The sequence below is a fragment of the Brachycentrus maculatus genome, unplaced genomic scaffold, assembly GCF_059751285.1.
Source record: "Brachycentrus maculatus isolate JH-2025_06_01 unplaced genomic scaffold, ASM5975128v1 h1tg000475l, whole genome shotgun sequence".
Lineage (NCBI taxonomy): Eukaryota > Metazoa > Arthropoda > Insecta > Trichoptera > Brachycentridae > Brachycentrus > Brachycentrus maculatus.
In genome coordinates, this window is record NW_028281222.1 from 2,857,820 (window position 1) to 2,873,672 (window position 15,853).

General features: G+C 32.5%; 2 protein-coding genes across 3 annotated transcripts in view; both read left to right on the forward strand.

Annotated features, from left to right (window-relative positions):
- LOC148302181 (uncharacterized) overlaps positions 1-2,403 on the forward strand; it is a 93,778-nt gene extending 91,375 nt beyond the window's left edge. Inside the window, exons 17-18 of the mRNA XM_088272107.1 lie at positions 180-267; positions 1,525-2,403. Of these exons, the coding sequence (XP_088128233.1) occupies positions 180-267; positions 1,525-1,707 (271 nt within the window). The 3' untranslated portion in view covers positions 1,708-2,403. The remainder of the gene's footprint in view (positions 1-179; positions 268-1,524) is intronic.
- Positions 2,404-10,412: 8,009 nt separating this feature from the next.
- LOC148302182 (uncharacterized) lies at positions 10,413-15,283 on the forward strand. 2 transcript variants are annotated; one of them, XM_088272113.1, is made up of 4 exons: positions 10,413-12,125; positions 12,379-12,440; positions 12,634-13,445; positions 14,126-15,283. In XM_088272113.1, the coding sequence occupies exons 3-4, from the start codon at positions 12,692-12,694 to the stop codon at positions 14,962-14,964; spliced, it is 1,593 nt and encodes a 530-aa protein (XP_088128239.1). In that variant the 5' UTR covers positions 10,413-12,125; positions 12,379-12,440; positions 12,634-12,691; the 3' UTR covers positions 14,965-15,283. The 2 variants fall into 2 exon arrangements, with proteins under 2 accessions (XP_088128239.1, XP_088128240.1); XM_088272114.1 differs by having other exon boundaries at positions 10,413-11,862.
- Positions 15,284-15,853: the final 570 nt, after the last annotated feature.

Here is a 15,853-nt window from a genome sequence, read left to right on the forward strand (position 1 = left end):
AAGTGAAAGTCGGTTATAACTCAGTTTTACGGGCGGCGTATCTATAAATATAAGTGATTTTGTCACAGCATCGATCCGTTCCAGTGCTCTTAGCTTCACTGGGTAGAATGTCAAGAAAACTGTATTTTTTGGCTGTGAAATTATTTTTTAAAAAAAACTGAATTTTTCTTTCATTTCAGGTGGTTTGTTTTTGACCGGTCATCGAAGACCCTGATTTACTACTCCGATAAGAATGAAAAGAAGCCGAGAGGAGGGGCTTATTTCCAGGTACGGCTCTTACCCTCAAATCAACTCGTAATTTGCAGGAAAACTACCTAAATAACGCTTTAGGTGTGCCCAAATCCTTGTTCAACATGTGAATACGTTCCCCCTGTGAATATGACCCATCATAGGTTTTTTTTTTGAATTACCTAACGTCCAAGTGACTGAAATCTAGCTACGGCTTATGCAACATCATGTCCCTACTCAGGCTTCAACTTTATAAGTTTCATAGCCTATGCCTACTTGTGAGTGGATTTACTCTTTATGTTTAAAGTTACTATAATTTCATGTAATTCATGAGTGAAAATTCTAGGCAAAAACACTCGCTATCTCGCTAGAGGCATGAGTTTATACATTTCATTGATTCTAAGTTAGCAGTGAAGTTACTTAGGGGTATGATTTTAATTCTTGATTTTACTCAGGTAGTGAATTTACTTATGTGTTCTTATATATATGTATATACATACTTGCCTAGGAATGCTACATGTTTAACTTGACCCATAATAGGTTGGTTAAACCTTTCCTTTATGGTGCTAAAAAACATCCGCGTGCGCTGGTGATATGTACTTTGTTCAAAATGTGGTTTAAAAACAGGAAAAATGTAAAAATAAATATGTTTTAAATAATGTAAAAATAATAATAAATTTGAATGATTAAAGAAAACACTTGTTTTTTACCACTTTAGTTTTATTATAGACTACATGTTTCAGAAGTTAAACATCCATCATTTAGGTCTGTATAATAACAGAATAATAATGTTATTATACAGACCTGAATGATGGAAGTTTAACTTCTGAAACATGTAGTCTATAATAAAACTCAAGTGATAAAAAACGAAGTGTTTTCTTTAATCATTGTAACATGTCTTATTACAAAGTTAATGCCGAAACAATAAATAAATTTGGATAATTTGTAAAGCGCCATTTTCGTAAAATACTACCTCAAGGGCGCTTCACTGTGATTAATTTGGGGAAAATATTATGGTGGAAATGATTTAGCAAACAAGTGTTTTTAGTTTTTTTCTAAAGATCATCTCTCACTATTTCTAACCATTGGTGGAAGAGCATTCCACGCCATCGGCCCCGCAACAGTAAAGGCACACTCGCCAAATTTAGTGCGCTGGTTGCGAGCTGGTAAGATCACTTTGCCCATTGCAGTTGTTGTAGCCGATCGAAGCGTGAGGCGTCTGTCAACCAATCCATCTGGAATTCACAGCTGTTTTAGATGTATAATTTTAGAATGTAATAATTGTTTTATTTCCAGGTTATCGAAGAGGTCTACTTGGACCACCTGAACGTATCTAAGTCCCCCACTCCCTTGACTACGTTTGTAGTCAAAACCAGACAGAGAAGGTACTACTTGATGGCTCCCTCCGGACAGGCGGCTAGAATCTGGATCGACGTCGTGTTCACGGGAGCTCAAGGCTACACGGAGTACATGCACTGAGCCACGCACCTCACAACTTGTCTCTGATCAGAAGCGCGGCGGCCATCTTGTTTGGCAGCTGTCAAAAAATTAAAATGGCCGCCGGAAATATCAAGTGCTCACAGTTGATTTATTTCTAGCAATTTATAATAAGCTCAATTGCTCAACCGTTGGCGTTACAATAAAAATCAATAAAACACTGCATCAATGTCATGCAGTACCCTATGCACCATGTGGATAAGGGAATCTTTAAAATTATCTTTGCATTTAGATAAATCACGAAATCAAATATTATCGAGAATTTTATCATTACAAACATTTGTTGGGGAAAAGTTGTAAAATCGGTGCCGTCAGTATCCAGCTCCCGGTATGAAATACTCGGAACAGGGCCTGGAGTCTCCGCGGAAGGACAGCAGTGCAAATTTGCAAGTCATTCTCTCCAATGTAGGCGCGAGTGGGGAATTTCTACAATTCATTTTTATCTCTTACTTTTTTATTGTGATTTTCAAAATATTAACTCGCTAACACGATTTAAACCTTAAGACACCCTATTGGGTGTTTTTGAGATTGCTCATATCTCAATTTTTTATTATAATTTTTTTCTTATATTAAAATTTCATACTTGATCATAATGAAGCGTGCCTTACTTTTAATGAATTTTTGTAAAATAACGTATTTTTAATTAACAAAGCTACCTTTTTATGTACATAACTTAATAATAACAATTATTATATATATATATATATATATATATATATATATATATATATATATATATATATATATATATATATATATATATATATATATATATATATATATATATATATATATACATATATATATACATATATATATACATATATATATACATATATATATATACATATATCTTTAACTTATAACCAACATTGTTACCGTTCACAAAATACCCTCAATGTAAATCAAATGACAAGTTAAAAGCCATTTTCAAAATCACATTGTCATTTGTCAAGTGGTGAAAACACATTGAAAAAAACCATGCAGTTGAAAGTAGATTGAATGCAGCCAAAATGCTATCTCTCTGTGCGGCAAAACCATGTATGGTAAAAAACCCTGTGTTCCAATGGCGGTATAAGGAAAGAACGCAAGCCAATTAAGAGCAATTGAGAGATGCGTGTTGAAATGTGTGCCTTAACTGACACCTATGGTTTTCAACCCTATGAATATAATATTTTTTAAATGAATCAAGTACATGTTTTTATATTTTTACGACTGTAAAAATACTCAAATTTAATTTAATACATCGCTCACTCCTTTCAAGAACGTCATAAATCAAAAAACTTGATTTTTCAGGAGAAAGTTTTTAAAATTTAACAATTTAACTTAATGTATCAAAAATAAATATCAAGCCACTTATTGAACTTTTTACTGTGCAACAAATCTTTTTAGGTTAAAACCTGACTGTTTTTTCTTCATTTGAAAAATATTTGGTATATTTAAAAAAAATAATTAAACAATACCTTTTCTTCAAAATGCAAAAACAACATTTTCTGCCCTGTAGCGGGTAAATATTAAGTCAAAAATATGCCGCTTTTGCTGGGATTTAGTAGTTTTTCTGGGCATTCTGAAAACATGCACAACTGAAAATTGACGATTTTTTATTTATGACGCTCTTGAAAGGAGTGAGCGACATATATTTTTTAAATAAACTCCAATTCTACAACATACGGTTTTATTATATTGAAGAGTACAAAATGAAATAAATAATGTACCAATTTACAAATGATTCTGCTTTTTAATTAAAATATCGTGTATTCACAAATTATTTTACTCTTAAATTTGAATATCGCGTATTCGTAAATGATTCTGCTGCTAAATTTGAATATTAAATGATTATACTTTCAAATTCAAATATGTATCATGTATTTACAAATAATTCTAGTGCTAAATTTTAATGTTACGTATTTAAAAATGATTTTACTTTCTAATTCAAATATCATGTATTTACAAATGATTCTAAAATAAAATTCAATTATCTTATATCTATTTACAAATGATTCTACTTTCATATTCAAATATTATGTATTTATAAATGAATCTGATTTTAAATTCAAATATCACATATGTATTTACAAATTATTCTGCTGCTAAATTTTAATACATATTAGGGTTTTATAAATGATTCTACTTTTAAATTCAAGTATCACGTATTTATAAATTGTCATTTTCATATCAATTATCTTGTATTTACAAATGATTCTACTTTTAAAATAAAATATAATGTATTCATAAATGATTCTACTTTTAAATTCAAATACAGAACTATTATTTGACAGCTCCCACCAATTTGTCTCAAATAATTGTAATATTTTTTTTATATTTTCTGTGGATGTTTATGTCATTTGTATTTTATATGACTCTCAGATTTGAATACAATTATTCTTGTTGATGATTTTATATTTTTTCATTATTCCAAAGATAATGTAGGTGAATACTAATATTATAAGAAATCTTGCATTTAATAATTATAACTTTGTTTTAAATTCTAGCATTTTAATACATAGTTTTTACTGTATCCATTTTAATGAATTATCTTGTGTGTAGGAATGGTACAAATGTATTTGCTCATGTGAGTGGCAACCTTTATTATATTATTTTCAAAATTTGAGCCCTAAACGTCATATACTTTAGATATACCGGCAGTTTGAAAGAAACACGGTAATATTTATTTCTGCTATTAGGTTTTTTTCAGCGCAGCTCCGAAATGACTCGCCAGGAAAAACAGTTTCACAATTTGAATAAAATGAGAATAAAACACGTATGTAAGACTATTTCTGAGTTTATTAATGCAAACACAACTAGTTTCGAGAACTACAGATTTTCTCATCGACAGGTGAAAATACAAACAGTTTGTACTTGTACCAGCTGTCAAAAAATTAAAATGGCCGCCGGAAATATCAAGTGCTCACAGTTGATTAATTTCTAACCATTTTAACATATTGTTTGCAGGAAACGCTTAAAAGCGTCTTTTATATACTGTCGGTAGAGAGAAAGACACGCTTGTAAGCGTTTTATTTACTTACTTTTGGCAGAGCGAGAAAGGCCAAAAACATTCTGCAGATGGGAATTGGGTTTGCGGCTACTTGAGATTAGTATACGACCCTAATTAGCATACTAATATCGGGGTTGATGAAAAAACCGTCCGAAAACAATGTGTTAATTATAGAATGCAAAATAATTCAAAGTAAATACAAATTCAGCCAATACAGGTTGTAAATTTTACCATTTTTCTAGCCCTAGAATGGATCAATGTATTGTAACATTAAGTTGCATGAGAAATGGTTTATTTATTACATAGCGAATAAATATAACTTGGAATTTCTCAAACTATATAACTGTGACAAATTCTTTAAATATAGGCCTGTTATATCGAGGTTTAACTGTATTTACAGATTTTGAAACACATTCTAGTTGAGTGAAACATGTGTACGCCTTTGAACTATGCTGTCCGCAAACATGTTAACTGGATCCACGCGGCTCGCATAAGCGTATGTGTTTTAACAAAACATGCCCCATACGCGGCTGACATAAGCGTTTGTGTTTTTACATTGCTCCAAGTTTCAAACCTCAGTTCAACTTAGAGGGATTTTTTCATGGTGTGGAACTTTGGATAAAATAATACGTCTATCTTTGGCCTTATAACATCTGTTGAAATATCTATATAATTTGTAACATCACAAGGATAAATAAAAGATCAGATCCCTGATTTTTCTAGCGGTCCGTAACCGCGCCATAATCATGCTCTATATCTGTCTCACTCTCGACGCTATGTATCGCCAGTGGGTAAGAGTGAGACACGATGCGTGCTTTGATTTATTTATGTTACGATCTTATTTGTTTATATTACGATATATTTCAAGAATAATGTGACACACGTGTATTATAGAGTACCAAAAAGGCACAATGAATCCCATTGAACGTTTTTGTTTAGGAAAATAAATCTTTTCTTAACTAAATACATGATAAAAAGTTAACCCGGTTAAAAGGTTAAGCAATCACCAAAACTTGAACGATTTAAGTACCGACCCAAATTTCAGACACTAAGGACATTTATTTTAATAATTTTATTTATGTTTTAATAATCGTTGAAACAGCTCACATATTGGGACATTTTTGATATAGGGAAAAGCAGGATTTTTCAAACAAAAAAGGTCCTTGAACTCACTTCATGTCAAGCTTTTTACTTAAAAAAAAATAATATTCAAATACAGTAAACCACCCTATAACATTGAAATAAGTACTGCATTTAATTTAATAATGACTCATTCAGCCATTGCCGCTGGTTGATAAGTAAAAATTTAATTTAAAACACCTGATAACATTCCCTCCGATAACGCGGTATAAATCTTAACGTTTATTTTTTAAATAAAAAGAGAAATATTTGGGTTCTTATTACTTACAAAAACACTTCAATTTCATACATCTGTGAGCCTGGGCGGCTCATTATTAGAAATAGGTATCAAATTGTGGTAGAGTGGGTTCGAACCGAGAAACTCAGACTCAAGAGTCCGCGACACTAACAACAGGACCACAACCCGACCCCCTATAGGGGGGTTTACTGTATCACTGAAATATTTATTACAATACCATATTCTATGATTTTGACGAATCATACAAATGTGGATTGTAATAACGTAAGCACAAACATTGTTACGTCTAATTGATTTTGAAAATATATATATATATAAAAAAAAAAAATATCTATATATATATATATATATACAAAATATCTATATATATATATGTATATATATATATATATATATATATATATATATATATATATATATATATATATATATATATATATATATATATATATCCGTGAATAAAGGTGCCAGAACGCCATTCTACCGCGTTGCGTTACATGGAAAAAAAGCCTTGGGGACATGATATTCTTTGAATTTATGCCAGTTTGAGCTAAGTTGGCTAACAGCTATAACCATTATTTCCTAATTGAAACATTAACACATTTCGGACGGATGTTTTTTATATCTGTGGACCGCTGGCGACGGGATTTGATAATTGTGTACATATAGTATACACCTTAACAAAGAGATTGGTACATAAAATTAATATAAAAAACATTTAATAATTCTTTTCCGACTATGAAATGAGGCCGGCGCAGAAGGTAAAAATACCCTTCCCGTCCTTAAGCATCAATCCACCCAACGGGTAGAAATAGCTTTCCCGTCTTAAGTATGTTTTAATACCATGTGTATTTTTAATTTTAACAAAAATAATGAAATTAATTTATATTAAAATGCAAAAAAATATGGCAGCTTTCTCATATTTTAATTTATTTTTTAAAAATTAGGTAATTATAATTTTTTTGTTAATTATTAATGTCATGTTTATTTACCCTATAGTATAATGTTTGTCGTCTGCCTCATATGTGTAATGGCCAGCGCGCTCGGCTACCGTTCTGGAGGTCCCGGGTTCGATTCCCAGGGGTGGGGAGTGAAATAAATTTAAGTAATTTTTCACTCTAATATTTATTCAATATTACCCTGGACTGGTACCTGAAGCGGAGGACTAATCACCTTTCCTTCATGTGTTAACAGTAAATCATACAAACGAAGAGTATATATGTATGTAGTCAGATAATAAATTAAATGGTCAAAAAATACTTTTAAAATACAAGCCACCATTTAAAAAAAAGGAATTACCCGCAATGCCTCCACTTTTAGAAGCTTGTCTGCTGGTAGGATAGTGAGAATGGGGAAGGTAAATGTGAATAGTTTATTTCGCTAATAACGAGACCAATTGAAAATAGATCTTTCTTGAATTTATTTTTCAATTGGCGGGTATTGAACACGCAATGCCATTTTTGCAGTCGAACGTCTACCCAACTATGCCATGGTGCCTGTCTAAATACATATATATATATATATATATATATATATATATATATATATATATATATATATATATATATATATATATATGTATAAAGATTTATATTATCCACTGACACTTCGTGATGGAATTGCATTTTTACTATATTATTAGATTAAAACCAATATTTTTAGCGACCAGTCTGATGATGTCGGTAACGACGAAACCCAGTCGCTGGTCAAATAAAAGTAAAGTGGAAAAGCTAAAAATATTGGTTTTAATCTAATAATATATATATATATATATATATATATATATATATATATATATATATATATATATATATATATATATATATATATATATATATATATATATATATATATAAATTATTGAATTCATAGTATATGTGTACCATAAAGTATTTTGTATGTGTATTTAATTACGGTTTGTTATAACTGCTTATAAAACGTTACCATACACAATTTTGAATCAAACTAAGGAAAAAATGTAAAAATTCTTTTCTTCTTGGTGTAGGCCTTGTGGCCTGTTTCCAAGAGGGATTAGCTTCCTGCGATGTCGATTCCCAGCTGTCAATCCTTCTCTTTGGCTGTCTACATTGGGGTTGGCCGTGCAATGCAATGTGGCAGAGTCTGGATGGTTCCATTCTCCTAACATGCGTGTACCGTTGTCTTATTTGTTGTAAAAATACTGGAATATTTTTTTATTATAATCAAAATAAATATTGTTATTCTATTATATCGTAGTCGCACAGGAGAAAGTGACTAACTACCAAAGCGTTAAATGTTCAGGAGGGCCATTTAAGTCACTATTGTTTGGCAAGAAAATAAACACCAATGCAGTTAGTCATTTTTAACTAGTCCATATATTATACTTCCAAGTTTAAAATCCTTTAGATTTTTTTCAGGACAATATTAAGCTAGTAAGATCTCAAATAGTCAATGATCACGTTTTTGTAAAACAACGCACTTGGTCACTTTCTCCTGTATGACTACGATATACCGCAACATGTCAATTTTATAATATTTGAGCCTTGAAAATTAAAAATAAGAACTTCTTATTCTGTCCGCAACACTTAATACGGGACCACAACCCGACTAAATATTTCAACAATATTTTTCAAATATATTTAATTTTTACAAACGAAAAATAAAATGTTAAAATGCTGGGATCATTCAACAAATTCTTTTACTTTTTACACATTTTCTTTACCATATTAAGAATATAAAAAATACCAAATTAATATCCTAATTTTTATGTAGTAGAACTTTTTTAATAGTCTTATTGTCAATTATTATAATGTATTAAAAATTTAGAAATTATTTAATGTTTTTAAAACACAAATTACACGATTAATATTTTAAATAAAAAAATAAAAAGACTTTTTAATTAATCTGTTTTTTTTTTACTAAACCTCATTCCAATCCATCCTCATTGGTATCTGTAGCTTACTGGCGTGCATATTATTTTAATCCTGGTGTGTAGTAAGAAAAACATCAATTCATATATCGCTCACTCCTTTCAAGAACGCCATAAATCAAAAATTGTCAATTTTCAGTTGTGCATGTTTTCGGAATGCCCAGAAAATGTACTATATCCCAGCAAAAGAATCGTATGTTTAACTTAATATTTACCCGCTACAGGGCAGAAAGTGTTGTTTTTGCATTTTGAAGAAAAGGTATTGTTTAATTATTTTTTTAAACGTACTAAATATTTTTCAAATGGAGAAAAAACCTTCAGGTTTTACCTAAAAAGATCTGTTGCACAGTAAAAAGTTCGATAAGTGGCTTGATATTTATTTGTAATACATTGTATTATATTTTTAAACTTTAAAAACATTCTCCTGAAAAATCAAGTTTTTTGATTTATGACGTTCTTGAAAGGAGTGAGCGATATATGTTTTTAAATATTTTGTCGAGGCGCTGATTAGAGCTGCCTGAGACAAGGTCAGGTCCCTCTGATGACAAGCACCCTTTGTGGCATTGGTCAATGCTGAATATGGTGGTCTCCTGATGTCTCCTAACACGAAGAGTGCTTGACTCTTCGTGTTATTGGTCAATGCTAAATGTGATGGTCTCTTGATGTCAAGCAATCTTCGTGGTATTGGTCAATCCTGAATGTGGTGGTCTCCTGATGTCATGCACTCTTCGTGGTATTGGTCAATGCTGAATGTGGTGGTCTCCTGATGTCTGGCACTCTTCATGGTATTGGTCAATGCAAGATCAATGATCTTCTTACATTTTATTAAAATTAAACACTTGAATAATCCACTTTATCGAGTTTTATTTTTATTTACGACTAGTTTCAAAAATGACAGTTGTTTTCATCTTCTGGTACAAATTAAAACTGATAATTTCAGTTTTAATTTGTACCAGAAGATGAAAACAACTGTTGTTTTCGAAACTAGTCGTAAATAAAAATAAAACTCGATAAAGTGGATTATTCTAGTGTTTAATTTCAATAAAATAATCATGTCATTCCACAAAGTTAATGCCAAATCAATAAATAATATCTTCTTACATCATCTTTTTCAAAGACAACAACCGGAGGCGCATTGCAGGAGTCTGGGTGAGGACCTATCCGACATCGGATCCGTGATAATTCATAAGAAACTCTCAGCCATAAAGCTTCCTCGAAAGACACTATAGGAAGACCAAAAAATTCATGGATGCTACAGAAATATAACATGATTCGAAGGCATGGCCTAGGTGATGTTATATATGATAGAATGACCTGAGGGCGAGGAGAGCTGATCCCAACAGTCTACAAAGAAGTTGGGATGGAGCTAGGAAGAAGAATATACTAAGTACAGTAGATACATGCGTCTACATGAGTCATAAAATGAAACGTTTGGGAATCTTTGTGATAAGTAAACTATACAAAACTTACGAGACTATCATTCAAAAATCATTCTAAATTACCTCCTTTTATTCAAAATGAAATGCGCAGTTTTTTTCAGTAAGTTTAAATAATCTTTATTATTTTTATTCTTGCCTTTTTTGGTACTGAAATGCCCGGGGTTCAATTTCATCTTCTTCTGTGCGTGTCAAGTCAGATCCTCCCTAGCCGACTCACTTGAGAATAATTTTCCTTGTCTTGGGCAGCTCTAAACAGGGTCCGGATCCCCATCCAATCTGGTATATTCCGGAGCCAGGAGATCTGCCTTCTGCCCACACCTCGTGGACCCTCCACTAGGTGCAATAGCTCGTACTTGTCTCCTCTCAGCACATTCCCCAGATAGGCCACCTTCCGGACCTTGATATCAGTCAGCAACTGTCTCCCTGCTCTTGCTCTTTGGAGCACATTTGCGTTGCTCACCATATCTGTCCATGGAATTTGTAGCATTCTACAATGTAGCCACACTTCGAATGCTCCTAATTAGTAACCTTTTTACAAGTATTAAAAATCAAATAATATGAATTCTGGTGAAAAGATGTAATGTGTACTTTTGTTTTAATTTACTTAAACCCTTAGGTAATCGTTGAAAAAAAAAAATCGAAAATAATAAAACCACATTTTTTAAAGAAACGTCAGTTCTTCTAACCTGTATCCGCACCCAATGGTGGATAGGGCACTGCATCGTATTGTCGCAGTGTTACCTTGGTCATCTTTTATATCAAGGCAAGGTGATCAGTCCAGGGTAATTTTAAATAAACATGAGTGTAAAATCAATAATTTTTACTTTCACCCCCCCCAGGATATCGAACCCGGGACGTCCAGTACGGTAGCTAAACATGCTTATCATTACACCTCATTGGCGGACAGGAATGAATGAATGAATATATTTATAGTTATACAGGAGAAAGTGACCAAGTGCATTTTTTACAAAACGTGATCATTGACTATTTGATATCTTACTAGCTTAAGCCCTGAAAAAAATCTCAAATGATTTTGAACTTGGAAGTATAATATATTGACTTGTTAAAAATTACTTCATAACTGATTGATGTTTATTTTCTTGGCAAGCAGAAGTGACTTAAATGGCCCTCCTAAACATTTTACGTTTTGGTAGTTAGTCACTTTCACCTGTACGACTACGATATATACAACATATCCGAAATAAAAACCTAAAAATATAAAAAAGCGCTAGGAATATCATCGAAATTTTCCTTTGGTGTGGTAAATTTTGAAGCGTGGAGCACTAGGGCCCATATTGCAAGGCTCGCAGAAACACCGAGACTCTCGTCTGATCTTTTCCTCTTTCCTTGTCAGCATGGATTATGGAATGTCTTTCCGAATCACATTCCGGACATGCAAAGGGTTAACGAAAATAAAGTAAGTCATGTTTATTTAAAAGCTTCTGGGATATTTACACTCACAACAGACATAAGGTTTCTTATTGGAATGAATAAACGAACGTTTTTAACTTTCCTGGTTGAATGTCAAGATGATATAAATGAATTTCAGAGTAGATTGGTGTTTCGATGTCTTCAATACCGGTCTTCAGTTGGCTCATATTAGAACAAGGGTTCACATCCTCATTATGTTAAACGTCATCGGTTATAGGTTCTGCCTTGATAAAAGGTGCTTCTGGGAAGGTAACCTTCTTTCCAGTCGTGTGTGATAGTTTTATACTGCGTTGCAATTATTGCTGTTTTCAATAAAATCTTATTTTCAACCAAATAATTTAATTTGACAGAATTTTTATTTTTACCATGACGCATTCCTTGATAGGTATTATTGGCGATGGTTGAGTAGGTGCTAGATCGTTGTGTCTATGGATAGCATTTTCAACAAAATAATCTATGTAATTGTATATCTGCTGTCAAGTGCTTCGTGTTCAAATTACAGATGACCCGAGTGAAAGAGCTTAGGGCGAAAGACTACTTGGGAAAAGAAATGGAATTATAAAGGTTAGTAGGAAAAAAATAGCAGTAATCGCTACGGCATTTACTCATACTCATATTCGATTGTGACATGGACACTGCTGTGTACGAGTTAATAATATTATCATTTGTATAAAGTGTTCTATACGTCTAAATAAATCGATAAATAAGGGAAAAATGGAATTCTTACCACATTAACTTGTATTCATTATGGTTTCAGGGTTACTATTTTATCAAACTACCATATTTTATCAACCAACTTCAAGATTAAATATAAAATGGAGCCCCTTTCGGTTACAGTAAAAACTGAACCAATGACCGATGATACAGAAGGTACTGGGGAAGGGATGCTATTAGAGAGAGAACAAGATTCTGCTATAGATTACAGCAATATACCGCATTGTGATGGAGAACTATCGCGTTTCGCTGTAAAAAAGGAAATTATCTACCCAGAAGTGCCATTTATAAAACATGAACCTGTAACAGATGATTTGTATGGAATGTCTGCTGTAGACAGTAGTGGGACACATCCTACTATAAAGAAGGAAGTCATCTATGCGGAAACTTTTAAACCTGCAACTTTTGAAGCATATAATCACAATATACACGCTAGAGAACAGGCAGCATGTCTTAATACACCTAAGAGAGAACCTGAATTTAGTTTAAGCAGCAGTGAATCACATTCCATTGTAAAGAAGGAGGTCATAGAAACTTCTAAACCTGCAAGTTTTGAAGCATATAATGACAATCTCCTTACTGGAGAACGGGCACCATGTATTAATACACTCAAGAGAGAATATGAGTCTAGTATTGGAAGCAGTGAATCAAATTCCACCGTTAATGAGGTCATCTACACAAAACCTCTTACGTTTGCAGCCTCTGATGTACATTATGACAATACTGGGGATAAAAACACGAGCCATAAGCCATCTGTACCGGGAACCAGTAAAATCTCCAATGAAATAGATTTTTCGTATCCTGATATCAAACAAGAATGTCTAGAATCATCTTGCAAAATTGATGGTGACTCTAGTAAGTAATGTATATATATAAAACAACAACTAACAAAAAACAAAAAAGTATAAAACAACCAATTGGCGTTTTTTACTTTCATGTTATTTGAACAGCGACCGGGTTTCGATGCGATCAGATTTGTCGGATGGAAAAATCTATTAACTTGTTTTTTCTTTCATATATAAAATGCAGTTCCGCCAAAAAATATCAGTAAAAAAAGCTTTCATCTTTTAATAACAATAAATTTGAATAATTTATTCAGCGCCATTTTCGTAAAATACTACTTCAAGGGCGCTTCACTGTGATTGAATTAAGGAAAAGGAGGTAGTGGAAATGATTTAGCAAACAAATGCGTTTTTATTTTTTTTCTATAGATCATCTCAACTTATCACTGGTAGAAGAGAATTTCACGCCATCGACCCTCGACAACAAAGACACACACGCTAAATATAGTGCGCTGGTTGTGAGCTGGTAAGATCACTTTGCCCACAGCAGATGTAGCCGATGAAAGCGTGAGACGTTCATCAACCAATTCGTCTTGAATACATAGCTCTTTTAGATACTTTGGAGCCATATAAAGCTATTTATTTATATTGTATATTAATAATTTATTATTTTCAAATTCAGTTTCTGTGTTAATTTCTCACAAAGGCAGGACCTTATATTTATTGTTATTAAATTTGATTTTTATTTTTCAGATTTAAAGAATACCAGAGAGGATTTTCTTCTCAAGGACAAACACGTTAAATCAAAGAGAAAAAACGTTGAAAAGATATTTTCTTGTTCAGAGTGTAAATATACCTGTACAACTGGAAGTCGTTTGAAAAGACACATGTACACTCATACTGGCGAGAAACCGTTCCCTTGTCTCGAGTGTAAATTCAAATTTTCACAGAAATCAAATTTACAAAAACACATGTTGACTCATTCTGGTGAGAAGTCCTTCTCGTGCTCAGAGTGTCAATATGCTTCCACACAAGAACGGTATTTAAGAAGGCACATGTTAAATCATGCTAGTAAGAAACCCTTCTCTTGCCCAGAGTGTAAATCAGAATTTTCACTCAAAGGAAACTTACAAAAACACGTTATAATTCACACAGGCGAGAAGCCCTTTGCTTGTTCAGAGTGTCCGTATAAAAGTTCGCAGAAAGACGGCCTACAAAAACACATGTTGACTCACACTGGTGATAAAACCTTCTCTTGCCCAGAATGTACATATGTTTGTTCCCAAAAACAGTATTTGAAAACGCACATGTTAAATCATACCGGTGAGAAACCATTTTCCTGTTCAATGTGTCAACATAAATGTTCACATAAAGGTGATTTTAAAAAACACTTGCTAACTCACACTCGGGAGAAACCCTTTTCCTGTACAGAGTGCAAATATAAATGTTCACAAAAAGAGGATTTGAAAAGACATTTAATGACCCACACGGATGAGAAGCCCTTCTCTTGTCCGGAATGTCAATACAAATGTGCACACAAAGGAAATTTACGAAAACACATGTCCACTCACCGGCGTGAGATCAAGAGCTAGGCTCTTGTCTGCGCAGTAAATTCCGTCTTTTTATTTTATTTATTAAAGTTCAAAAGGTAGGGTCAAATTCACAAACGTTTTTGGTAAAATGTTTGATCAAGAACTCGCATTTAATTAGGATGGTCTCATTGTAATTATATTAGAATGAAATACATTATTATGCTATTTAAAAAAAATATATGTATATATAAGGTCCCAACTCCCAACAATAATCCTTGAGGAATATCGAAATCATTTTCCTTTGCTTCCAATGTCGAGTTACCCGTTTTAGTTAAAACATTTATATCACTTTTATGAATAAAAAGAATTTTTAATCAAATTCTATTTGATTTATTTAGTAAATACCACTATTTATAGAAATAGTGGTATTTACCAAGTAAATTTTTTAAATTAAAAATGGATAGGTTTTACCACATAACTGCCGAATCAATTAATAAAATAACAATCGTATTTAATTCCTAGTACTTGCTAGTATTTTTACAATTTCTAATACTTGCTCGTAAGTATTATGGCAACTTCTAGCACTTGCTCGTGAGTATTATGACAATTTCTAGTTGCTCGTATGTAATATGACAACTTTTAGCACATCCTCGTAAGTATTATGACAACTTCTAGCACATCCTCGTAAGTATTATGACAACTTCTAGCACTTGCTCGTGAGTACTTTGACAATTTCTGGTACTTGCTCGTAAGTTTTATGATAATTTCTAGTATTTGCTCGTAAACACTATGACTAGTATGTATGTCTAGTACGTGCTTGTATTTTGGTATATTTAAAGCTGGGATTACAAGCTTCTGAGAGTCTGGTGATGAAACGTCATGCCTGATGTTTAAATATGCCTGATATCTGAATTGCCTGATGCCTGACGTTTATATACGCCTTATATTG

What these genes read in the sequence shown, in the direction of transcription:
- LOC148302182 (XM_088272113.1), top strand. Translation starts at nt 12,692, where the DNA reads ATGGAGCCCCTTTCGGTTACAGTAAAAACTGAACCAATGACCGATGAT. An exon ending in CAAAATTGATGGTGACTCTA is followed by an intron (nt 13,446 to 14,125) that starts GTAAGTAATGTA and finishes TTTATTTTTCAG; the next exon opens with ATTTAAAGAATACCAGAGAG.